The sequence below is a fragment of the Lissotriton helveticus genome, chromosome 1_1 (genome assembly GCF_964261635.1).
Source record: "Lissotriton helveticus chromosome 1_1, aLisHel1.1, whole genome shotgun sequence".
NCBI lineage: Eukaryota > Metazoa > Chordata > Amphibia > Caudata > Salamandridae > Lissotriton > Lissotriton helveticus.
In genome coordinates this window covers 1,664,440,149-1,664,466,806 of record NC_136057.1, presented here as the reverse complement: position 1 = coordinate 1,664,466,806, position 26,658 = coordinate 1,664,440,149, and the positions used below count along the sequence as shown (strand labels likewise).

The window sequence follows — 26,658 nt, the reverse complement described above, 5'->3', positions numbered from 1 at the left end:
AATTGTATAGGTGAACTTAGAGGACGGTTTTTTACCGGCCAGGAGCACATAAGATTTACTCAGGTTGACAAATAAGTCCAAGGTGCTCATGAACTTGACGAACCCGTCTATCAGAATTTGTAGACTTCGTGGAGTGCGCGCGATCAAAACCGCGTCGTCCGCGTAAAGCAGGACAGGAATATGTCTCTGGCCAACCCTAGGGCAATCAGCTTTTAAACCCAAAAGAAACTGCTCCAAATTATTAATATAAAGGGAAAACAAAAAAGGGGCGAGGATACAGCCTTGTCTGACTCCACTCTTACATGGAAAGGAGTCAGTCAGACCTCCCTCCCTGTTAAATCGGACCCTGGCCGTGGTGTCACTGTGTAGTTCCCTTAATATGGCGATTAAACCACTCTCAATCCCCATGCTTGACATCAGGTCCCATAACTTCCCTCTGTTGACATGGTCAAATGCTGCTGCCAGGTCCATGAAACCCATATAAATAGGTTCTTCACTGGCCAGAGTGTATTTGGCAGTCAGCATGTAAAGGTTCAGGCATTGATCGCTAGTGGACCTCCCTGTCCTGAACCCGTATTGGGTATCCGAGAAGATGTTATTCTCGTCGGTCCACTCCAACAATCTATTCAGGATTGCCCTACCCAGAAGTTTGGCCGATACGTCAATAAGGGAGATTGGCCGGTAACACTTAGGGTCGTCCCTATTGCCCTTTTTAAAAATTGGCACAATAATTGCTTTTGACCACGATGGCGGAAGGTCACAAGAGATGGCAGTATTTATGACCCTGGTCATTAAAGGGGCCCATAAGTCTATGTTACTGAGGAATAGGTCAGGGGGGATCCCGTCCGGACCCGGAGCTTTATTCTTAGTCAAACCCTCCATCCCTACTATGATCTCTTTGAGGGAAAATACCACCGGGGAAATCTGACTTATAGATACCGATGGTTCTGCAGAGGTACCAGACTCATAATTATATAAGCCTCTAAAATATGTTGTCCACTGTTCAGGGAGGATGTTAGCCCCAATATCTGGGGAATCCTTCTCTTGGAAGGTCGGGTTATTAATAATTCTCCAGAAACCAGCGAGATCCTTTCTTTCCCCTGCTTCTCTTAAATCTGCCCACGCTTCAGCCTGCAGTGCAAGTTTCCTCCTTTTAATTTCATTATTATAATTCACTCTGCACGCCCTAACTTTTTGGGAGTCCCTCGGTTTTTGCTTCAGGCAGCATTTCAGCTCCCTTAGTGCCTTGGAGCAGTCTTTGTCAAACCACCGTGGGTTGACCAGGATACGTGAGGGTGCACCGGACTTAAGTAGGCCATCAATCAAATTGGCAATCTGCTCAAATGCATCCAGTAACGTTGCTCCCTGAACTTCTAAATCTAGGCAATCGTTAATGGCATGTAAACCCTTGTCACCCAGGGTTTTAAAGAACTTTGCCCCATCTATTTTGGACCATTTCAGCCGCCTGCCTTGGTCCGTTGCCTTCTCCTCAATTGTACCACGGGGGTTAGTGCCGGCCCCCACCCTATACGAGAGCACCAATACAAGCGGGTTGTGATCGCTAAAACTGCTCCATTCTATCCCTACCCTGCTTATTTTATTTATCAGGGATCTCGAGACCAAAATATAATCTATAATGGACGCGCAGCCCCTACCCTTAAAAGTTGGGGGGAGTGTGCCATCTGACTGAGGGTTAATCATATTAATAGTATGTTCTAAGTCATACTTAAGCAGTAGGAGGTCCAGAGCCGATCCAGTTGGTGTGTGAGAGAAGTGCGGCCCCTTTTTCAATGGGCATTGTGACCAGTCTGAGTTTGCCTTGACCAGTGCTGGGCAGAGATGGCAATTAAAATCTCCCGTTAATAATAACCCGCAGGGCTGCCCCTTCTTTTGGGATATTGTTTCTGATTCCAGCCTCTGGTCTAAATCCGCAAGTAGGGGGATACAATTATTTACTGACTCTGAGTTATAGATGTTAAAGACAGAGAATCTTAGCCCCTTCCCAAAAAACCGAGCTACCTGGATCCCATGTAGACTCCAATCTGGAGAAGACCAGGTGCCTGGGAGGTCTAAATCTACGTAGATGGACAACCCACCCATTGCTCTCCCCGATCTAGATTTTCGGGCGGAAACAAAAAAACACTTATAACCCTGTAGGTGGTGATCACTTGCCAACGCCCATGTCTCCTGGAGACATATAACATGAAAGTTTCTAATGTAATCGACCCAATCCTTGTTGGAGAATTTGCCCGCTATCCCCGCAACATTCCAGGAAATCAGTTTCATACCTTCCCCTCGCACTTTTAAACCCTCCTGTTGGTGTAATAGAGTCTCCTGTGTCGGACCTTGCGTGGCCAGCCCGTACCCCCCTCCTGAACATTCTATTAATGTAACTTTCGGTTCATCATACCCTGGATTTCCTACGTCAGACATTACAATTAGTTGAACGTTAGGGCTCCGTTCACCCACCACCTCTACCTGGGCACTCTCTTCCATATGACCCTGAGGGGCATTATCCATCTGTCAATCAACCCCCTCTAAATCATTCAGACCATTGAACCGATTATAGGTGTGAAAAGGAGGTTCCTGATGGCCAAATGATGATCTATGATTAGAGTCCTGGTGTCTCCCCCTCCTGCCAACCCTCTCCCAGTTGTTTTGCTTTTGTTGCAACTGCAGTGGGGCTGGGCTAATAGGAAAAAAGAAAGACACCCGAAGGGTATGAATTGTGGATTCCCTAGATCTGTTTTCCCCTTGGCAAATATGGGTCACTGTATCTGTATCCCTAAAACTTGTCAGTATGCAATCCCCAACAATAGATTTCTGGGTTCTCCCCACCCATGGCACCCTTCTTACCATTATGATTTCATTATTAAGGTGTAGTGGGAGAGGTCTATTTATGTTTAGCCACTTAATGACCCTACTTTTCAAGGCACAGAAGTCCTCAGTTTCCCCTGCTTCAAGTGGGGGAACTCCTGCCAAGACAACAGTAAAATCGTTGGTCTCGGGGGGTAGATTGGGCCTACGTGGTCTTGGGGGAAGCTTCATTAGGGGGATCAGTGTGGTACTGTCTGCCTGCTGTACCAAATTGACCGGGCCAGACGGGGGAATAGGGATGTTAAAGTTAGAAGGCCTGGTTGGTACGGAGTTAATTTTTGCGGGCTGTTGTGAACCCACCGTATTTACTGCATGTAACGGGAGTGTATTTAAGGCTCTATGTACAGGCTGTTCGGTGGCTACGTTAATAGAGCTGGGTGCTACATTCCTTTCCTGGTGCTCAGCCGGGATTTTCAAACTACCTACTGCGGTCTCCAGTGCGGTTAGTCTAGTCTCGATCTTTTTTAAACTCTCGCTGATTGGTAATAATAGAGACCTTAACAAAAATTCCAGATTCCCCAGGGGAACAACAGATAGGGGGAGGTTAGCAATATTAGTTCCCACCTTTATTGTCGGGGCGGGGGCTGGGTTATCCTGGTCAACAGGTTTAGAGTGAGAATCAGCCTGTGACTTTGCCACTACTACAGGCGGTTTGACAGCAGACTTCCCAAAGTCCAGACGGGAATTTTTAGATTTGTTCCTTCCCTGTACGCCCTTCGACTTCCTTCTACGTTTGTTAGGGGGGGGCCCATGAGATCTTTGCACGCTTACTGATATAGGTGGGTTTGTGTTGGCCTTGGGGTCCCGCAATGGTTGGGAGACTAGGTCTATGGTCACTCTGGTGGGACTAGGACTAGTAACTGGGGCTATGATCATAGCTTCTGCTGGTGTAGTATTCATGTGATCCCTCAACAGAAGTGGGACATCATCTATAAAAGACAACTCCTCCCTGGGCGTAGTAGATTGTTCTCCGAGAGGGGTATTTTTCAGATTGTCTATTGAGCGTCTCCTTTCTGCTCTTAGCCGAGACAGGTTACACTCTTTGTCCCCCTCCCCCCCGGCCCGTGAGAAATAATTCTCTAAGGTCCTGCTTTTAGCTCCTCCCGGCTTCAACGGTGTGCTCTCCTTGGCCGGAGACGGCATCATTCAAGTGCAACGATATATTTCGCCGCAGATTGTAGCAAACAGGTACCTTGGGTCAAGTGCGTGAACCAAGGGGGGCGGCCCAGCCCGGCCTCCTTCGGCCCCGGACGGCCACAGACGGTCCCGCCCTTGTCCCGGGCTTCTCCCGGCGAACTCCCGCGCGCTCCCGCGCAGCGGTATTCACACGTTAAAATATAGCTATTACGATGATCACCCGGTCGTTGGGGGCGGGGAGGGAGAGCAGCCCAGGTGGAACGGGCGGGGTTACTGGGACTCCTGGGAAATGTAGTCCCAGCCCTCTTGCTCGCAGCCCTCAGCCCCTGTCTTACCCCAGCAGCAGCTAACAGCCCACGAAGGAGAGCGCCCCTCTGCGAAGCGGGACCCGCGCAGCGGGTTCCGCGAGGCGTTGGTGGAGATGCAAGAATCCACGGGCGAACCAAACAGCAAGGCAGGTTTGTCAAAGTGTCCCACGAAGTGCAGTCCAAGCCGGTATTAAATCACCCGGTCGTTGGGGGCGGGGAGGGAGAGCAGCCCAGGTGGAACGGGCGGGGTTACTGGGACTCCTGGGAAATGTAGTCCCAGCCCTCTTGCTTGCAGCCCTCAGCCCCTGTCTTACCCCAGCAGCAGCTAACAGCCCACGAAGGAGAGCGCCCCTCTGCGAAGCGGGACCCGCGCAGCGGGTTCCGCGAGGCGTTGGTGGAGATGCAAGAATCCACGGGCGAACCAAACAGCAAGGCAGGTTTGTCAAAGTGTCCCACGAAGTGCAGTCCAAGCCGGTATTAAATCACCCGGTCGTTGGGGGCGGGGAGGGAGAGCAGCCCAGGTGGAACGGGCGGGGTTACTGGGACTCCTGGGAAATGTAGTCCCAGCCCTCTTGCTCGCAGCCCTCAGCCCCTGTCTTACCCCAGCAGCAGCTAACAGCCCACGAAGGAGAGCGCCCCTCTGCGAAGCGGGACCCGCGCAGCGGGTTCCGCGAGGCGTTGGTGGAGATGCAAGAATCCACGGGCGAACCAAACAGCAAGGCAGGTTTGTCAAAGTGTCCCACGAAGTGCAGTCCAAGCCGGTATTAAATCACCCGGTCGTTGGGGGCGGGGAGGGAGAGCAGCCCAGGTGGAACGGGCGGGGTTACTGGGACTCCTGGGAAATGTAGTCCCAGCCCTCTTGCTCGCAGCCCTTAGCCCCTGTCTTACCCCAGCAGCAGCTAACAGCCCACGAAGGAGAGCGCCCCTCTGCGAAGTGGGACCCGCGCAGCGGGTTCCGTGAGGCGTTGGTGGAGATGCAAGAATCCACGGGCGAACCAAACAGCAAGGCAGGTTTGTCAAAGTGTCCTTCTTTCTAGATGGGGATAAACTCGAGGCTGTCCAACATTTTTGCTACTTAGGCATTATTTTTTCAGGAGATGGGAGATGGGTAAACGAGCAATCCTGTGTTGGTCTGAAGATGACCAGAAATGTAAATTGCATCTTCAGATTTGCCTCTAAATTGGGGGGCCGTAGAATCCGAGAGATGATCTCCATCTACAATTCAAGATGTATGTCCTCTGCCCTGTATGGAGCAGGGATATGGGGATATAATCCTCAGATTGCCCTGTCCATCCAGCGGGAGGAAAACAAGTATTTGAAACGACTATTATGCCTCCCTGTTTCTGCCTCAAATGAGATTACTCACAGAGAGTTAGGCATAAATCATGTTACAGATTTGATTGCATTGCGTCCCCTGTCCCTATGGCGGTCCATATGGGCAAAGAAGAAACCAGGTTTACCCAGGAAGTAATTATGGACTGTATTAAACTCGACCAACACTCGAAAATCCCCTGGCTAAAACACATTCATTCCTGGTATAAGACCCTCTTTGGTCAGGACATTTTTAAAGATATATTATCCGAATCAGTTTTAACAAAGCGTGATCTCAAATCTTTTTACTTGGACCATGCAAAAGGGACCAGAATGAAGGAGTATGCAATGCAAAGTACGTTTAAATTATATATGGAGTACAATCTTAGCTCAGGTCTCCCCTCCTATCTTACATTTGTTAGCATTAATTCCCATCGCTTTGTCCTAGCTCGCCTGAGGCTGGGAATAGTCCACCATTTGGTGGCCTTCCCTACTGTAAAAAAACCCGGGACATGTCTGTGTCCATGTGATGGGAAATCTAAGCAGAGCATCTGCCACTTTTTACTTTTTTTGTAATTTTTATATTGGTTTTAGAAAGTTTTATCTGAAGCAATTATTTTTAGAACATAATATGTGCAATACAAGAGCTGCAATGCAATTGTTGTTTGATCTGGCTTCCCCGGATGTGTGTTATCGTGTGGCCACCTATATCCTAAAATGTATCTGGCATAGGAAATCAATCATTATATGACTTTTCCCTCCCCCGTTTACCCTCGTTTACCCCCTGGCTGCTACATTTTATGTTACGAATGTGTCTTATTTTATCCATGACTTATCATTTGAGTTACACTGTTTGTATGTGTATTTATTCATATGCACTTCTATATTTATTCTGCATATTTACATCTACCGAAAGCACCTATGGTAATGATTGCCTTTCGGTTTTGCATTTTTGCACTGGCGTTTTGCACAAACCTTTATTGCAAACAAATTGCTGCTAAAATGTTAAAGTGACCTAACAGACGTTGCACTTTACCTCTAATTTTGCATATTTGCACATGTCAATAGCACTTTATGCATATAATAGGTCTTTTAGATTTTGCACTTTACATTGGCGACCTGACTTTTGTACTCAAGTGAAACATCTTATTGACTTAAATAAGATTGGCATGGATATTGATGTAATTTTAATTGCTTCATTTTCAAACTTACATAAATATGATTTGAAACTGTACTTATGTATGTTGCTATATGGTTGTACCTGTACAAACCGAATAAAGCATTTTGAAATGAAAATGGTAATACATTTGTTTGATTACCATTTTGTTTTTCACGTTTTCTGCACTCACAGCGGAGGGGCGACGATACTGTGCCCTGATTACATTTTTCTTGGAGAACAGAGGTCAAGCATTCAGGATGGCTAGTTTCTCATTGGGTTACAAGTCTCTGCCTCGAGTGTACCACAGGGATCAACACTGAACCTTACTACTTTTAACGTTCCATCACATTTGGCGAAGTTAGTTGAGTCTTTTGGAGCCAAGGTAGTTTCACATGAGGATGACACACAGCTCCCTTTTCCTTTAATAAGGGGGAGGATCTCAACACAGGCCAACTTTAGTCATGTTTAACAGCGTATTTGACTGGATGTGGCTCAATCACATGATGTGCAATATGGATGAAACAGAAATCCTTCTATTTGGATCATTTTCTCCTGACAGATGGGCTGCTTGCTGGCCCACTACAGCCCCTTCTCCGTCTTTTCAGGCGGAAATCTTGAAAAATCTGGGGGTCAACATTTGACAACAAGTTCTACCTTCTGCCCCAAGTGGCGGCAGTGGGAAGAACCTGTTTTGGCCTGCTTCGAGCACTCACGAAATTCCTGCACTTTCTTCCACTGTCGCCAGGAAAGGAGTTGGCCATGCCTTGATCACCTCTAGACTGGACTATGCCAATATCGTGTATTTGAGGATCCCGGATCATCTAGTCAAGAGACTCCAGATTGTGCAGAATGTGGTTAAGCATCTCACTCTTAAGACACCTTTTAGAACTTCAGTCTCGCCTTATCTGAGGTCTCTCCATTGGATTCCTGTCTAGAAGATGGTTCTTTAGTATTGACTTATAGAACTTTGTCTCACTCCGGATCTCAAAATCATGCTGCCAGAACACTTCCTTTCACTCCTGGCAGGGAGATGTTCCTCTAATGAGGTTTTAAGATTCTGCGGGTGTTGCTAACCAGAAAAGGTGGCTGCTCCTGTTCTTTTTAGTCAGCAGCTAGAGCTTGGAATAAGCTCGCTTATGACCATCGTTCTCTGGCCTCGGAACCTTAGTTTAGGAATAGGCTTAAGGCTTGGCTTTTTACTCAGATTTCATTACTGTTCATCACTCATGGGTCTTTAGCGGCGGGCACTCTGCGGCTGCGGAGCAGGTGTCGCGCGTTATAAGCTCCATTTAATTCATTCATTTGCTTTTGCTTTTGCTGTTACATACAAGCACACTTCTTGTTTGACAACACTGCAGTTCACCTGTTTAAATGTGCCAAAAGCTTTCAGTATTTCGCTATCATTTGAATATTTTATTTAAAAACTTTAGACCAGTATTGGGAATTACTACTAAATCAGAATAAAGACACAACATAAACAATTTCTTGAAACTACTTTCTCTTTCTTCAAGTGCTTACTTTAACCAAAAATAGCAATGCAAATCGAAATAATGTGGTAGTTATTTAAAAACATAGTGAAAAATCTGCGGACAACCGAATGAAAATCAAAATACCTTCTTTTCTTGGAAACAGTGAAATTCATGAAATAAGAGTGGAAAACATTTTAGCTAATCGTTGTTTGAATTGGTGAAGTGGAGCTGCTGTGTAAAATAAAAAGTAAAAAAGGTTTAATCTTATATTAATGATATGCCCAAATTGTCACATAACACAAACTTGTAAGCACCAATCTGGTAGTAGTCATGTAATCCTTATTATGTGTAGACGGTTGATGTGAGACAGGCATCTCCCTGTCTGCTCCTGCTGTGGTGGTATACCTGCAGTGCAGGTGGCGAAAGGTCCGATGTCGCCCGGATCGCCCCCCTGCCGCCACTCAACTCCACCTTGACCGCCGTCTCGCTGCGGCCTTTCCAGCGCGAGTTCGCGGCCGCCTGAGACCGCTACTCCGGCCCAGATCGCCAGCCTTTGCTCATTTGCCTGATTCTGCCTGCCTTGTGCCAGTTGGGTATTTTGTTTATTTTTCTGCCTCTACAAACCCCTGTTTCGCCAGCTCGCAACCCCCCCCACCCCCTTTTGCCTTCCTGTTCCCTAGTTTTTCCCCGCCGCTGCCTCCTGCGGCCACGCCGCCTCGCCGCCCCACTCCCGCCTCCCAGCTGCTCCTCCCTCCCTCTCCGCTCATATGGCGGGCGCTGCCCAGACGTGCAGCGGACGTGCCGATTGCGCGCCGTAGGCGCGCCAAAGGCAAGCCCGTCTGCACCCGTCCGCGCCTGGACCGCGCCCAGCGACAGAACCCCTGGACCCCGCGCACGCCACGACGCCAGAATCCGATACGACGCCAACACCCTCCACGCTCTCAACAACGGCCGAGACAACCGCTGCTTCCAAGCCACCCCGAAGAGCACCCACGGACCCTTCTCCTGCCACACCTGCAACTTCACCTGTGACAGAACCACCAAGCCTCCAAGAACTGGACCCAACCACCTCCGCTGCATACTCCTCAACACCCACTCCACACGCAAACACGCCATCGAGCTCTGCGACCTACACGACTCCTCTGCCCCAGACGTCACCTTCCTGACCGAGACCTGATGGAACGACTCCTCGGCACCGGACATTGCCATAGCCATCCCGGACGGCTACAAGATCTCCCGCAGAGACCGACGCACCAACAGAATCGGAGGAGGAATAGCCATCGTCCACAAGTCCACCCTCCAGGTCCACACCCTCGCAGACGACTCCCTCAACTCCGCCGAACACCTCCACTTCCGGATCCACACCGACCCCAACACCACCCTCAGAGGAACACTCGTCTACAGACCCCCTGGACCACGGGCCCTGTTCAGCGACTCCATCGCCGACCTCGCCAGCACCCACGCACTCGACTCCACGGACTACATCCTCTTCGGGGACCTGAACTTCCACCTTGAGAACAACAACGACGCCAACTCCGCCACCCTGATCAACAACCTCGGTCTCAAACAGCTTGTCACCGAACCCACACAAGGTGCCGGCCGCACGCTCGACCCCGTCTTCGCCACAAGCACCCACGTCTCCTTCAACAGCACCACCGAACTCCACTAGACCGACCACCACTGCATCCATTTCACCTTCAGGAAGCCAACCACGCACCACCGCACCCAGCAGCTGCCCCGCCGCTGCTGGAGCAAGGTCACTGAGGCCCAGCTGACCTCCACCCTCGCCAGGAGCCCACCCGCCGATCCCACCGACCCAGCCGCCGCCGCCCGTAACTTCAGACAGTGGATCGACGACTGCGCCAACGCTCTCGCCCCTCTCAGGAAACCCTCCTTCAACCACCACAGCAAGAAAGCCGCCTGGTTCACCGAAGAACTCCAGACCTCCAAACGGACATGCCGGAAGCAGGAGAAGAAATGGCTTCACGACCGCACACCTGACAGCCACGCAACCCAGAAAGACGCCCTCCGCAGACATCACCACCTCATCAGAACAGCCATGAGATCTTCCTTCATAGCACGCCTGAATAACAACACACACAACAGCAAAGAGCTCTTCAACATAGTGAAGGAACTCTCCAACCCCAGCGCCAACACCAACGACATCTCGCCCACGCAAGATCTGTGAGACTCACTGGCCACCTTCTTCCATCGAAAGATCGTCGACATCCACGACAGCCTCAACACCCCGTCCGCTCCGACCACAACAGACCCCACCCCGATCGCCACCTGCACCAACCAGCTGACCTCCTGGGCCCACGTCAACGACGACGAGACACGCAAGGTCATGAACTCCACCCACTCAGGATCTCCATCCGACCCCTGCCCGCACCATGTTTTCAACAATGCAGACGCAACCATTGCACCCCAACTACGGTAGGTCATCAACATCTCCTTCAACACAGCAACATTCCCGGAAAGCTGGAAGCACGCCGAAGTCAACGCCCTCCTCAAGAAGCCCAAGGCGGACCCCAACGACCTCAAGAACTTCCGGCCCATCTCCCTGCTCCCTTTCCCGGCGAAGGTCATCGAGAAAATTGCCAACATACAGCTGACCCGCCACCTCGAGGACAACAACATCTCAGACCCATCCCAGTCCGGATTCAGAAGAAACCACAGCACAGAGACAGCCCTCATCACCGCCACATACGACATCAGGCGCCAACTCGACAACGGCGAAACTTCAGCCCTCATCCTCCTGGACCTATCAGCCGCCTTCGACGCGGTCTGCCACGGCACACTAAGAACACGCCTCCAAGAGGCCGGAATCCAGAAGAAGGCCCTGGACTGGACCACATCCTTCCTCTCCGACAGAACCCAGAGAGTCCGCCTCCCACCCTTCCGATCCGAAGCCACCAACATTACCTGCGGCGTACCCCAAGGCTCATCCCTCAGCCCGACCCTGTTCAACGTCTACATGGCCCCCCTCGCACAAGTGGCCCGCCAGCATGACCTGAACATCATCTCCTACGCCGACACCCAACTCATCCTCTTCCCTCACCAAGGACCCGCACACTGCCAAAACCAACTTCCACGAGGGAATGAAGGCCGTCGCCGAGTGGATGAGGAGCAGCCGCCTGAAACTGAACTCAGACAAGACGGAAGTCCTCATCCTCGGCCCCATCTCCTCTGCCTGGGACAACTCCTGGTGGCCGACATCACTGGGAACAGCACCGACACCCACGGACCACGCACGCAACCTAGGATTCATCCTCGACTCCTCCCTCTCCATGTCAAAACAGGTCAACGCCGTCTCCTCCTCCTGCTACAACACCCTCCGCATGTTCCGCAGGATCTACAAGTGGATCCCATCCGAAACCAGAGGAACAGTGACCCAAGCCCTCGTCAGCAGCAGGCTGGACTTCGGCAACGCACTCTACGCAGGAATCCCGACCAAAAACCTACAACGGCTGCAACGCATCCAGAACGCCTCCGCGCGCCTGATCCTCAATATCCCTCGACGCAGCCACATCACCCCCCACCTAGGAGACCTGCACTGGCTCCCCGTCAACAAGAGAATCATCTTCAAGCTCCTCACCCACGCACACAAAGCACTTCACAACACCGTACCAGCCTACCTGAACAACAGACTCAACTTCTACACCCCCGCCCGCCAGCTCGCTCCGCTAGCCTTGCCCTCGCCACCGTCCCGCGCATCCATCTAACAACATCCGGCGGCAGATCCTTCTCCTTCCTCGCCACCAAGACCTGGAACACCCTCCCCATCCATCTGCGGCGGACCCAGGACTTGCTAACCTTCAGGAAGCTCCTTAAGACCTGGCTCTTCGAGCAGTAGCAGCACCCCCCCCCCCACAGCGCCTTGAGACCCTCACGGGTAAGTAGTGCACTTTACAAATCCAGTGATTGATTGATTGATTGATGTAGAGGAACACATATAATTTCTAGACAGTACAATTTACATTGTTCTTTCCTGCTATGTTATAATTCCACATTTTGTAATGTGCTAACTTATCTCCCTAAGGGTATCCAGGCGCTTGGGGGCTGTCAGGGAGAATTAGTGAGCTATTGCCCAGAGTCACGTGATGCTGAGCTGAGCTGCCGCAGGGGATCGAACCTCGTACCCGTGCTCCCAAGTCAGCCGCTCTGGCCGCTGTGCCACACCTCTCCTTCCTACTAGAAGCTCTGCCCAGAACAGATCTAACAATGGGAACTAAACATCATAGATTTAGGGATACTGGCTATTTTAAGTTCAACACAAGTTGAAACTACCTCGGACCATCTCCCCATATCTAGAATTTGAGACGGGCACAGTGTTATAGTGGATGTGGGGCGCCAGTGCCTAAACTGTGCTGGTATTCGTTAAAGATCTTTAACCGCATGCGTGCGGCCGCTATTTTTGCGCTGCGCGGCTTTTTTCAAAAAGCCGTGTTACATGACGAGCTGAGCTCGTCATCAGCGTGCGAGCGGCACAACTCATGACGAGCTCAGCTCGTCATGAGCGCAGAAGGGGTTAAGATCCATTAACACAGACCACTGCACCACTTTTGGACGAGGCGTGTCCTTTTGTGTGTAATCTTGTGTAACCTGAACCTGGAAAAAAACTGAGTTCCCCAACTACTTGGAGGACAGCATGTCGTATCAAACCAAAGACTGTCTCACATGTCCACACTAGGGTTGCAGAATGCGGTTTCCTTTTGTGATCTGTAATGATCTCTTCCAACACCAATATAAAGAACTAGAACTTAGCTTGGGTTTCTACATCCTTCCTTGAGAAAGCGAGGTCCAAATATAGTAAGACATAGGGTCACCACTATCGATGATAGTCCCCAAAATGATAAGACAGGTACACAGCTGGCTTGCTTCCTGGAGAGATCCGCTTCCCATCTTAAATATGTTTTTTAACCCGGAATTATTTTTCTTGGTCCACTAAGGCACATGCTGACTCGTGAGGCGATTAACATGGTATAGATTTTTATCTACGAAATCTACATGGCAATTGTTTATATCCGCAGTGTCCAGATCTGTGCCTGAATTTCAAGGCCCACCGAATACAAAGAGAATTTTCACTTAGGTTCTTTTCATATACAAGTTAGCTTAAGTGGGTATCCTGAAAATCTGGCATGGATCTGGTTTTCAAAGACATACTTCGGTAATTCATGATTTACATAGATATGTGTTTATGGTAAAATTCTGAGATTGATCCAGTGATTCCCTATTTTGGTGGTTTTGGATTATTATAAGAACAACAAATAAGGAAATATGCATGTTTGTGTTCTCGCTGGTAATGTAGTTTACTGTGTTGGTTGCTGAGGATGAAATCAGAACATACCAGCTCTCCCACTTCACCAAATTCTGGGATCCCGTGTAAATCACAATGTAACCCTATTCATCCGTTTGCCTAAAAGGAGGAATATTCCATCCTCAAAAAGTGTCTATGTCCCGTCATATTTACCTGCTGCATGTGTCCAAGGACATTCTTCCTGCAGTCAAAGATTCCTTTGCCCTCTTCCGAGTACAAATTAAATATAAAATCTGTGGTGTAGTTATCGTTGCACTTCTCATTCCTGCAAAGTAACACAAAAAAACAGCAAGTCAATGCTTGATTATGGAAGCCTGTCCATCTAGCGTGTAAGGGGCTGCCGCAGTAGTCATGGGGTGTTTTATTGCCACATTAAATCACATTAAATCATCTGGTTCACCCTCAGGATCGCCAATAACAGGAAGACTACTCCTCCTTTCACCTTCTATCTCATAACTGCATGTTACTGATATACACATGGTCACGAAGCACCGTATCTTCTATCACTCTGAGGTGGTGCACATATACTTTCTCTGAAACTTTCACGATTATTGTATATGCAAATAAAGCGGTTCATAGAAAAAAAGATGTTTTTGAATCCCTTGCTGTTTCTTGAAAATGAGCAACTTGGAAATTCCACTTCATTCTGCGTCCACCCCAAAAAGCGCTGGTTTGTTCTATGTCACTGGAGAATATCGACTGGAGCTCGCAAGACTCGATGCAGGAACTACCAAACTTAGTGGTAACTTTCAAAAACAGAAACTAACTGTAACAAAAAGTTCTTTATTTAACTACAGTTGCTCCGCGCATCCAAATGAGAGGGTAAATCGTTTTTCTGAGTTTTCGAAAATGCAGTATTTTGTGCGATACACTAAGGGGGCGATAAGACCACTTTTAAAAAGTACGTTTTTACCATTTTTCAGTAAACCTACCTACTAGTTTTCATTTGGAGAACTAAAATGGAGCCTACTTTAAATTGCCAAAGTCCTATTTCTGGAGGTTCACATCTAGGCCTTTTCTAGTTGGGCACAAAGGTAATGAACGACTGAGTGGAGAAGGTTTGGATACCCCAAGTGTTACATTTTCAAAAAAAGTTCTGGTAATACATTTGTTTAGGTACTCTGACATAAGCCAGCTGTATTTTTATGATTTTATTTATATTTTACAGCAGCAATGATGAGATTGTATAATATTGTGCTTTTTATTCATCTGTAAAGCACTCTGACAGGATGCTGGATGCTGTCGCTGTAATGATTCTGTCCCTTCGTGTTCACCTCTGGCAGATACAGCTCCAAGATTGAAGTCTCAGAAACTGCCAAGTTCTAGACCCGCTGATGTGACATGGGATCAGGAAGCCCGAGGAGGCTCGTCCCAAGGAGTTATGATAAGTGTTAGACCTGGCATCATTGGCGTGGGTTTCTCCTGTATTTTGCGCCTTGAACTCCTGTGTTTTTGCTGTGTGTTGGACTCCGTTTTGCTGGTCTAGATGCTTTGGGCACTTTGCCACTGCTGTTTAGTGCCAAAGTGGCATATTTGATTTAATAGTCTGTCCCTAGTCCAGTGCACTGTGTGTGCCCAGGGCCTGTAAATCAAATGCTGCTAGTGGGCCTGCAGCACTGATTGTGACACCCACATAAGCAGCCTGTAAATGTGACTGATCTGCCACTGCAGTATCTGTGAGCAGTCTAGTACTACCATGTCAACTTGGCAAGTGCACCCACTTACCAGGCCCTACCCTTCCCTTTTCTTACATGTTAGTCACCCCTAAGGTAGGCTTAAGGTACCCCTGTGGGCAGGATGCAGTGTGTGTGTAACAAAGGACAGCTGGCCAGAGGTACCGACGGACAGAGCTGGGCCTCATTCTATCCCGAGCGGGTGCCGGGTGAGGTGAGGGTATTTCCCACATAACGCTGGGAAAAGGACGATTTATCCAATTTTCCGCCAGCTAACATTGGGGCTCCAAGTTCCTGGTAGGAATATATTTGTTGTTTGAATTTATATTGTACAAATCACTTATTCTGCAGTTGCCATTCCATCACGGTCCTGACGAAAGCTGGATACTTCATTCCTAACAGCTGAAACATGTTGACCACACTGCACTGTGCCACCCTATAGTTATATTTCCAAACTATTAGGCACATTTTTAATCTTAACACTAGAACAGTGCCTATTAAACACATTTTCTGTCCTAGTAGTTATTTTTATATTACACATATTTTCACTGAGCACTGCACATCTATCAGCACCACTTTAAAATACACTGTGGCTAGAAGGTTACCTCGGTCATCCGTCTCTGCACCATCATCGGATAGGTTGGGCGAGATTTGGATTAACCATTTGTATCCCACATGATGAAATTCCGCCACAATGGTGGCTGATGGGAGTTTTTCAGCCTAGTGTAATTTCTTTGCTTTTTGATCCACGATCTTGACCGCAACTTGATTTCAGAACAGCACGCATTCTTCTTGACTATATACCTCTTATTAATTATTGTTGCTAACAAAGGACATGCCCTGCTGTGTGTGGCATGTCCTGATAGTGAAATACTGCCAATTTCATTTTTCGCTATTGCAAGGATTGAATGGGGAGTTTACTTATAACATCTAATAATCCTAACTACCCCTGGGAACAAAGTAGGAAAATAAAGCTTAGTATGCCTGAACTCAGAATGTCAAAATGCATCTTTTAGTGAGGGTAATTTTTACATTCTGTGTTTGAAAATATCACTTTTAGAAAGTAGGTATTTTCTTGCTTAGCCATCCAGTGTGCCTCTGTTGGGATGTGGATTGACTGTCTCGGTTTGGAGTGTCAGGGGCTGGGGAGGTGCAGTGGCTCCAAAGAGTCTGATGACTCAGGGCTGGGCTGAATAGACCTGGGCTGCATTTACAGTAGGAAGAGGAGATTTCCTTTCACCTGCACAGTTGTAAGGAACTGACGCCTCGCCGCCACCGTGACATCAGCTCCCCAACACAGTAAGGAACCGACGTCTCACCTTCCCTGCATCGCAGCAAGGCACCGACGCCGCCTGGCGCTAACAAAGCATCACCTCCCTGACGCCGTGCACCGTCTTTGCTTTCACTGTTTCCAAGGTACTGTTCTGTGGGGGACTGCTTGACTCCACGCCTGGCGCCATGCACTTCGCAGTCGGCGCCGTACTTTGGGATTTTCATTTGTCACGACATCTTTATAACTCTAGGTGGAGGTATTTGTTGCTACAAAATTTATTTGAGTGAATAACCTATTCTTTAAGGATATCTGGAAAGCTGTGTTGTGGACTTTTATCGTTTGGTCTTGTTTTGGTTTAGATAAAGATTACTTATTGTTCTAAACTGGTGTGGTGTCCATTTATAGTGTTTTCACTGTATTACTATATGTGTTCACAAATGCTTTACACACTGCCACTGAGATCAGCCTATCTGCTTGTGCCAAGCTACCAAGGGGGTGAGCAGGGGTTATTTTAGAAGAGTATCCCCCTTAGCCTGACTGTAAAGAAGGACCCTTACTCGGACAAAGGTACCTACCTCTGCCAACTAGAGACCCTCATTTCTAACAATAAGTTTGATGAGGGACCAACATAGTACGTGTTTAGGGAGGAGAGGAAGAGACAAGGAATACCAACGTTCAAGAAAGAAGAGAAGAGGAACCACTAATCAAAGATAAGTGAGCCAAACAATTTATTTATTTATTTATTTATTTTGGCAATTTTTAGAGCGCGCAAATACCCTTGGGTGTCTCGGCGCTGTAGATGCAGAACTCTCATGGGGAGGGGGTAGGGAGGTTTAGGCAGGGAACAGCCAGGTTTTTAGTTTCTTTCTGAATTTAAGAAGGGTCGGAGCACACTTGATGTGTAGAGGGAGTGTGTTCCACAAAATGGCTGTTGCCACTGAGAAGCGTTTGTCGCCCCAGTTGGCCCTTCTTGTACAGGGGACCATAAGTAAATGTGCTGAGGATGACCGCAAGGTTCTTGTGTGTTCAAGCGGTCGAAAGGCTCTTCTTAAGAATAGGGGTCCGTGATCATGGATAGCCTTATATGCTATGCATAATGCTTTAAATTTGATACGGCTCCTCACCGGCAGCCAGTGCAGCTGTCGGATGTAGGGGGAGACCGATGCAAACTTCGGGATGGATAGCAGTGTCCTGGCTGCTGCATTCTGCACTGTTTGCAGTTTATTGAGGACCTTTTGTTGTGCATTGAGAAACAGTGCGTTGCAGTAGTCAGTTTTGGAGAATACCAGAGTACTGACCAGGGTTTTGCCTGCATGAGGAGGAAGGTATGGGATTAATTTTTTTATCCTTTTTAGTGTGTAAAAGGAAGAAGAAACCACTGCATTAGCATGTTGCTGAAATGACAGCTTGTTATCGAAGATAACGCCCAGGTTGCGTACCTTCGTTACAGGTTCTGGTGGTTGTCCCATCTGGTGAGGCCACCATTGTGGGGACCAGGTGGGTTGAAGCCTCCCGAATGTCATCACTTCTGTCTTATCAGAATTGAGTTTAAGACAGTTGGATGACATCCAGGAGCTTATTGCCATCATTCCCATTTGGAAGTTGGCTGCCACCGAGATTCCATCAATGAATGGAGGGAGCAGAGGACTGGCAAACAGTGCCTAGCTGAAAGCAGCCTGGCAGAGTGAGGTGAGTAATATGCCCCAGGGCACCATGGTCTGAGGTACAGACTACAACACAAGGAAAGTCCTGCAAATATGCTGGGGTCCTTGAGTGAGTCGAGCACTCCAGCTAAAATCAATCCTGATACCAGGGGACTCATACAATGTATATTTTGTATATTCACAGAAGCACCCCTCTGGGGTTCAAGGGTACTTGCCTGAATGCATATAATATAAAGGCTAAGCACGTCTCAATCACGGTCATTGGTGGTGGGTGGTGAGAGCTTTATTTTCCCATTTATTCCTTTTTTTTTTTTTTTGAGGGACTATCTGAGGTTACATTGTAACAGGCTCCTGAAGCTGAAATGGAAAAGACAGACAGCTAAATACAAGAACTTGGTCTTTTAAGGTATCCAGATGTCTTGAAAGTTGTATCATTTATTCCATGAGTACTGTAAGGCCTTTACCAAAAAAGACCCTCATGATACAGCGTTCTTGGTCCTGGACGGTTCTCACACTTCTTCGATCATCTACTACCCTACCGGGGCACAGAAGATAAACATGATAGTCATCAACATGCTGCAGGAAAGATCGAAGCATCGAGCGTACAAAACACGGGCCTGCCCTTCCATGTACAATTAATACTTATAAATGTTATAAAAAATTGACTCAAAACTTCAGTTTAGAATGGAGAGAAGAGATGAGTTGGCCTCTCTGGCCTCTTCTTGTTCTCATCCGATCTCAGAAGCTGTGTAGGGCTGGGCCTGGTTAGTATCTGGATAGGGCAGGTTTCTTGGCTCTGAGTCAGAGGCAGACTGCCAAATCGAGATTGTTGTCCTGACACTGACCTGAAGTGGGATCCTGAGACACTGGGATCAGATGAATAGCGACATATTCAATGAATGGAATAATCTTTTGACAGAAACTGCTGCAGAGGAAAGGTGTGCCAGCTTTGTTAAAGGAATGATTAAAGGAAACTTTCAGCGTAGGGTCATGTGTGCAGCTGACAGTAAATCAATACAATAAAAGCGTTGTTTTCAGATTACTGCTAATACAAATCATCAATGTATAAGTAAGCTACAGACACATGGGTCCACTAAGAAGCGAACAAAGAGAGACAGGTTGAAGTAGCAACATTTAATAAGGTGGGAGGGTTTCACCTAAAGTATGCAAAGCCTGTTTAATGCTTGAGGGTCTGCTGTGGCCTGGTTTTTGTGTCAACAAAAATTGAGGAAATGCTCGGCCCACAACATCTCTCCCTAACTGGCCTTTAAAGACTAAATGCCTTCCTTAAAACGAGCACAAAGACAGGAACAAGCTAAGCCGATCCAACTTAATCAGAGAAAAAGGTTTCCTAATAGCAAAAAAGTTCTACCTGCTGGGGCAAGAGGGCTTTATTTAGAGCAGGCAGAAGTAGCAAGTGTTCTAGGATTCTCCTCTGGCGGAGCATTGCCGATTATTATTATTATTTTAAACTTGTAAGGCGCACATCTACCCGGAGGTTTCCGGCGCCGCCTGACAGGAACAAGAGAAAAGGGAAAAAAAAATAGATTTATTGAATAAACAGCCAAGTTTTTACTCCCTTTTGGAAGTTTTCATAAACTGTTTCAATTCGAAGTGACAACGGAAGGGAATTCCACAAAGAGGGGTCTAGGCAAGAAAAGGACCGACCACCCATTTGCAACAGTCTGATCCTAGGGACCGTGAATTTAGCCTGAGTGGAGGAGCGGAGCAGACGAGTGGGTAAGTAAGGAAGAGCTAAGGCATTCAGGTACTGTGGTGCTTTGCCAGTTTTTATCTTAAACATATAGCTCAGGACTTTGAATTTAATTCGATTCTCCACCCTGAGCGAGTGGAAGTCCCGAAGATATCCTGAGATGGAAGCCGAATTGGGGACCTGGCAAAGCAATCTTGCGGCCGCATTCTGAACCACGTGCAGTTTGCGTAGCACATCCTTGTGGACTCCCAGATACAGGATGTTGCCATAATCAAGCCTTGAGGTGACAAGAGCTTGGACTATAGTTCTTTGAGTGGGACCAGGCAACATCCAAATGATTTTTCTGAGCCATTTAAGGATAGTGAAGCATGTTGAGGCCACTTTCACCACCTGCTGCTTCATTGATAGATGTTCATCAATGATAAAGTCTAGGTTGCGGACCTGATGTGTGGGCGGGGGTTGTGGACCCATTTCAGTGGGCCTATGTTGAGAACTCCAGAGATCCTTGTTCTTCCCCAGAATTAGCACTCCAGGCTTTTCCCCATTAAGCTTTAGCAGGTTGGCTTGCATCCAGCCTGCAATATTCCTTAATCCAGTCTGAAGAGGAGATGATTTAGAGACCCGTTCCGCACAGAGGGAAAAAATAATCTGGGTGTCATCAGCGTAGGAAAAGATAGACAACCCAGGTTCCTCTGCAATATCAGCCAAAGGCCTGACATAGATATTGAACAATAAAGGGCTAAGGATCGAGCTCTGCGGGACCCCATAAGGTGATATATGAGTTGTGGAGCTAGCCTTGGGAGAAAAGACTTGGAACGTGCGATCTGACAGAAAGTCAGCCAGCCAACTAAGTGCCGGGCTACTAACACCTATGGACTGTAGGGCTTTCAATAATACGGAATTAGATATTGTGTCGAAAGAGGCACTTGAGTCAAGCAATATAAGGGCCACTGTCTATCCCGCATCCAAATGGTTGTGCATCATTTCAGTCTCTCCAAGAAGAGTAGTTTCTGTCGAATACCCTGCTCTGAATCCAGACTGTGAAGGGTGCAGAAACATTTGAGAATCCACTAAGTGAGTTAATTGTAGGTTAATATGTTTTTCCAGAATCTTGGAAAAAACAGGCAGTAAGGAAATAGGCCGAAAGTTGGATGGTTGTGCCAGGTCCGCATTAGCTTTTTTCAAAAGTGGGAGAACCATGGCATGCTTCCATTCTGGAACCGTTGCTTCTTGTAAGGAAGCATTAAGTAGCTCCATAATTAAGTTCAGTGACGACAGTTCTAATTTCTGCAGCACAGTTCTGTTCTGATCAGTAGAGCTCTCAGCGCCAGGAAGCCGCTTGGCCACCGTGTGCTCAATAAATACCTTATTCATTCATTCACAGTAACAGGGAGAAGATCTGTCTAGAAGCCGTTTGAAAGATGTCATGTCTAGAGGTGACCAGTTTTCTAATTTATTAATGGATTTGGTATTCTGGTAATCCAGTTGTACAGTGTTTCTTGATGTGACCATCCAGTTCTTACTTTGCTGTGTTGCATTGACTTGCTTCACATTCAATGCAGAGTGTATTTTTTCGACTTTACTAAGGAAAAACTTAGCAAGATCCTCGCATTGTGATTCAGTGAGCACCGGGAGGGGAGGGAGAAGGGGGCAGTTTGACTAGTTGCACCTGACAATTCTTTAACTAGCTTAAACAGGATTTTTGAGCTATTCTGCGCATTAGAGATGGTTGAGCTCACATACTCCGCTCGATATCGAGGAGGGATTCCACCAGTGGATTCTCTCCCAGCGGAAAATCCTCCAGCAGAGAACTTATCATTACCTCCACCAGTCGTTGAATTTATGGTTACTGTCCAACTCTAAATCATCCTATGGTCATGTATTCACGTTAATACATCTTAATCATGTTAACACGTCGTAATCAAAAGAACAGTGCTTTACGTGCTTCTTATCTACATACTGTGGAGGACTCGCCACCTCGGACCTCATGTCCTACTACCAAGCTGCTCACCTGCTCATCCTGAATGACTGGTGGTATGGTGATAGGGGTGACCCGGCCTATGCGTTGGAACGCACACTAATGGGTGACAATACGCTTCACATGCTCCTCTACTCTGCTCGGCTACGGCGGGAGTTGCCTAGAGTTACGAAAACTGTCTTCGTCGTTTGGCGTTAGGCGTTGCGACGTAGGGGCTGGTGGGGCAAGCTGACTGCGGAAACACCGCTGTGGCGTAACGGTCGACTGCCTGCGCTGGCCTCCCTGTCGGGCTTCAGTGGATGGGACGCGATCGGGATCTCGTCGCTGGGTTATGTGATGTCTGTAGTTGCTCTCAAGTCCTTCCAGGAACTCAGCACGGAGTTCCACATGCCACGGACCCAGTTTTTCCGCTATCTGCAGCTCCGGCATGCACTAACACCATACATTGCCGACTTGGACTCACTCCCCGAGTTCAGCCCTATTGAGGCGAAATTGTTCATGGGCGATCTCGGCGACAAAAAAGTATCCCGAATATACCAAACGGTGGTCACTCACTGCGCTTCCGACCTCCTTCCTCTGCGGACGGCTTGGGAGGTGGATGTTGGTCCCATGGATGAGGATGATTGGCGGGAGGCTCTAGAATCCCCGCGGGGGACTGCCATCGCAATGAGGCTCAGGTTCATTCAATTTAAAATCCTCCACAGGGCTTATTTTACCCGCGAGCGACTGTGGAAAGCTGGACTGATTGCATCGCCGGAATGCCTGCGTTGTGGGGTAGAGGTGGGCTCGCTGCTTCATACTGTATGGCTGTGTCCAAGAATAGCTGGCTTTTGGAGAGGTGTGTGGAACTGCCTGTCTGAAGTGCTGCACTGGGACCTGCCCCGCACCCATCGGTTAGGATTGCTTCACGTTCTTGACGGTGTGGGGGGGAATATTTATAAGCGCCATCTACTGCTACTGGGGCTTGTCCTAGCCAAGAGAGACCTGGCACGGGCTTGGAAAGATGAACGGGCCCCTCCTCTGTGTGCATGGAAAGCAGGATTAGATTTTTGTATGGGTCTGGAGCGACCGATATTTGAGGCGCGAGGATGCCCCCGCAAGCACTTTAAGATATGGAAGAAGTGGGCTGATTATAGCGACTTGCCACTGGACCCCCCGGTTGAACCTGAGGAGGAGCTCTATACTTCCTCCTTTGCATGGGCCCGCGTCTAGCGCCATGCCGGCCACACTGTACTCACATAATGCGGTTTCTTCTTCACACGTGCACAGGGTTAGGGAGGGACCACGGGGTGGGATAGGTTGTGGGTGGTGGGCGTTGGGGTGGGGAAGGGGTGGGGGGTAGTTTCTAATATATATGATTTGCAATGATTCTAGATCGGATTCAGATCCTGCAATATGTAATGTATCCAAATGCTTGGTGGTTTCTCCTGATTGTGGGGTGCCACGTTGACTACCTTGCTTGATTTATTCAATAAACTTTGTTGTGAAAAAAAAAAAAAAAGAACAGTGCTTTGACCCGGATATACATCTTCATCATCCCATTTACCTTCTATTAGGATGAGAGAGGTCCACCACCAGTGCCCAAGGTTGATGCTATTTAGTACTCTTGCAGCCTGAAATAGTATGTGAGTGCCAGCCATAAACAGTCGGTCATCACTTTAGACTTTATCAAACAAGCTTGATTGGGATGTCCAGATTTATAAATTTTGCTCTACCGCAATGTACCCGCACTTACAACAGTTTGCACTCGTTCCTTGAAGTACTTCTTTTAATGATTACTCACACTTATTACAATTTAAGACTGTAACAGACCTTGTCCTGTGATTTTCTAAAATGGGCTCCCAATTACGCCTTTATTGATTTCCAAAGAAAAGAGAGGACTATCTCACCTCAGCACCAGGCCTCTCTTCACTGTGGTCTTCATCTTCTCTGTGAGATGTTCAACATTCCCCTAGGAGTCAGGGAACACAGTAACCATTTTAGAATGTTACACAAAATACGTGTCAAACAAAAAAGATATGACCGTCTTAGCGGAATGCGGATTTGACGGCTCGGACCCATGTGCATGTCAAAGCACCATGCAGAACAAAGTGCTACACTCCGATTGCACTTTTTTCCAACATGGCTTTTAACTAACTTAATCACCCCAAAACAATGGTGGGATTCATTTTAAAATGGTAATGTAGAAAAAGAAAATATGATGCAAAAGTATACTTGCTAAACTGACTTCAGGCCCTAATGCATCTTTGAAAACAGAGGTTGCAGCCTACAATTACTCCAAGACTTGTCAACACTGACCAACAGACACTTAATGTCCTCACCACGGGCATGGACAAATAGGATTGGGCACTCAAACAGATTGCAAGATTTTTAAACAGCTGACCATATATGTGCTCGAATGCGAGGTTTCGGCTGCTCACTGCCATCCATCATTCTCAACAATGCTTAGGGATCCATTCTCGAATTGGATACCTCAATGGATGATTTCTTGACAGGCATCAAATAGGTCAATGATACACAACACCACCAGCAGGTATGGTCAGTCAACGACATGCACCATTACACAAAAATAGAATTAATGCGCATCGGAGACAGCACCACCACCAGTACAACCAATCATGACTCACAAACGCAAACATGAAAGACTCTTTCACACAAATATCCCAGTGTCCCTTGGCTTCCACACCAACACCATCTATGCTTCAAGAAACACAGTGCAAAGAAAGCTCAGACAGATTAATCCTTTGATGCTCCAAATTTAAGGCCTGGTTTACAAAGAATTGTCATTGGCTTAAAAGTCTGAAGAAATATGATTCTTTGTTACAAATATTTAATTCAGGTTTAAGACAGGAAAAAACGTACCACTATTTTAAAATATGTCAGAATAATTCCTTCAGTCAAAGAAGTGTTAATGAACGAAACAACAAGAACTAAATAGCAAAAATATCAAGCAAATGCTACTAATTCAGCTATAATCTTCAAAGAAACCTGTGGTCCAGCATGGCCCAGTTGAAACAGGGGTTTAACACATTAAGTGGCATTTAATCCTATTTGCAGAATATATAGTGGGACGCTAGAATTATGAACCACACAGTTGCAATTTCGCTAGTACAAACAGATTTATGACCCATGCAGTGACAATTTATGTGTCCAGGATAGATGAATAATGCAGCACCATCTGATACTTTCGGTGGTACCGACAAGAGAATTAATGTGATGCACAACAGTCATTTTTGAGGCACACACACAATAATTAGGTGCTACACATTGGTAATTTCTGTGGAACGAGTGGATCAATTTTGTCATACAAACAGTAAGTTAGGTAATAGGCTCGCCTTAAGAATAGGCCGGAAGATGGCCAGGGTTTTTCCTGAGAATGGGGATCCTTAGAAATTAGGAATTACTGGGGAATCCATAATTTCTCGTGTGAATTCACAGGTAAGCCTTCATTCCACACAGATTTTCATATGGAGATTTCAGCTGCTTTTGGCAGCTGAAATCGGCATTCCAAAATGAACAGATACGTGGAAGCGCTTCCAATCTCATAATTCTGATGCAGTTGCCAGCTCTATCATAGTTGAGTCCACGTGTAATAAGAGTCCTGCTTTCAAACTAGATGGGAAATGTCCTATTCTTTTTACTTGTTTATGTATAGTTCACTGTGAATACTTAGAGGCATCTGAGAATTCTATAATAAAAACTGAAAGAGGATATGAAACAATTAATCTATCTCCTCTAACACCATGTAGCTACACATTTTCTTTCCCTTTTGTGGTATTTGGTGTTAGGAGTTGTACTTTGTTGTTGAATTGTAAGTGGTTGAAGTAGTGACAGCATGTTGACCTTTCATGATGTGGAATTGTGTTGTGCTTGGGTGTCTATTGTGAAGTTACAGGCGGAAGTAAGAGTGCCAGTTCTCAGTAGTCATGTTAGTACCACGGTATTGTGTCATTTCCTGCTGTAAAAAAGATATTACTGTTCTACAAGATGTGTAATGCATTTATTAGAATGTCAGTATCTGTGATCAAAAATAAAATTGTTTCTAATATTTGATATTTTCATCAGCACATCTTAAATGTGCCCTACCTCCTGCAATTACGATTCATTTACCCCTTTGTAATCCATTACCGCTTGCCTTCCAGGCTATTTTTAAAAAAATTGATCCATAATAATAGGCGCTGATCTTCTCTCAAAATACAACAAACCTTTTGGGTTATTAATATATCCAATTAATCTAGGCTATGTAAATGTCTCATTAGTTGAAATATCATGCAGATCAGTTCTCTTCTTATATGTGGAGGTTTTGTTGGTTGGTTATCTCATGAAAATACCTTTGCCAACCTGTGCTTCATGGCTCTTGCTGCTTTCTGAAGGCTAGTTTCCGCAGGATACCTTCTCTACATCCCTTATCGTATCGCTCCACTAAACTGAATGGATGTCGAGAAAAAGTCAGAGTCTACAGTTTGGATATATCAATCCATCAAAAGTTTTCACATCAAAATGTGTTTTGGAACTCTTTTTCAAATAGGACAATAAACTGATCACAAATTGAACACAAATTAAAAGATTTTAAATATTGTCCCGACCAGTGCTTAGGTTGTAAAAGAATGAGTGTGTAATGGTGTTTATCTGTTTTTGTTACTGCATCTTTAATATGCTGGAATGTCCTCTCCTTATATTCTAATCTCGTGTGGGATTCTAGAATATGTGGGGAGTTCCTGTTGTCAGTTAATGTTGTTAACCTGTGGCTGAGGTTATTAATAAACCTACTCTTC

The 26,658-nt window shown here is 46.9% G+C and overlaps 1 protein-coding gene across 2 annotated transcripts in view; it reads right to left on the bottom strand.

The window, feature by feature from the left end:
- Positions 1 to 26,658, bottom strand: part of LOC144830473 (ATP-dependent 6-phosphofructokinase, muscle type-like) — a 409,256-nt gene that overhangs the window by 32,933 nt on the left and 349,665 nt on the right. For both annotated transcript variants that reach the window (XM_078688915.1, XM_078688914.1), the window contains exons 19-20: positions 23,773 to 23,834; positions 13,735 to 13,846 (exon numbers count right to left, since the gene is read on the bottom strand). In XM_078688915.1, coding sequence (XP_078545041.1) covers positions 13,735 to 13,846; positions 23,773 to 23,834 — 174 coding nt within the window. The remainder of the gene's footprint in view (positions 1 to 13,734; positions 13,847 to 23,772; positions 23,835 to 26,658) is intronic.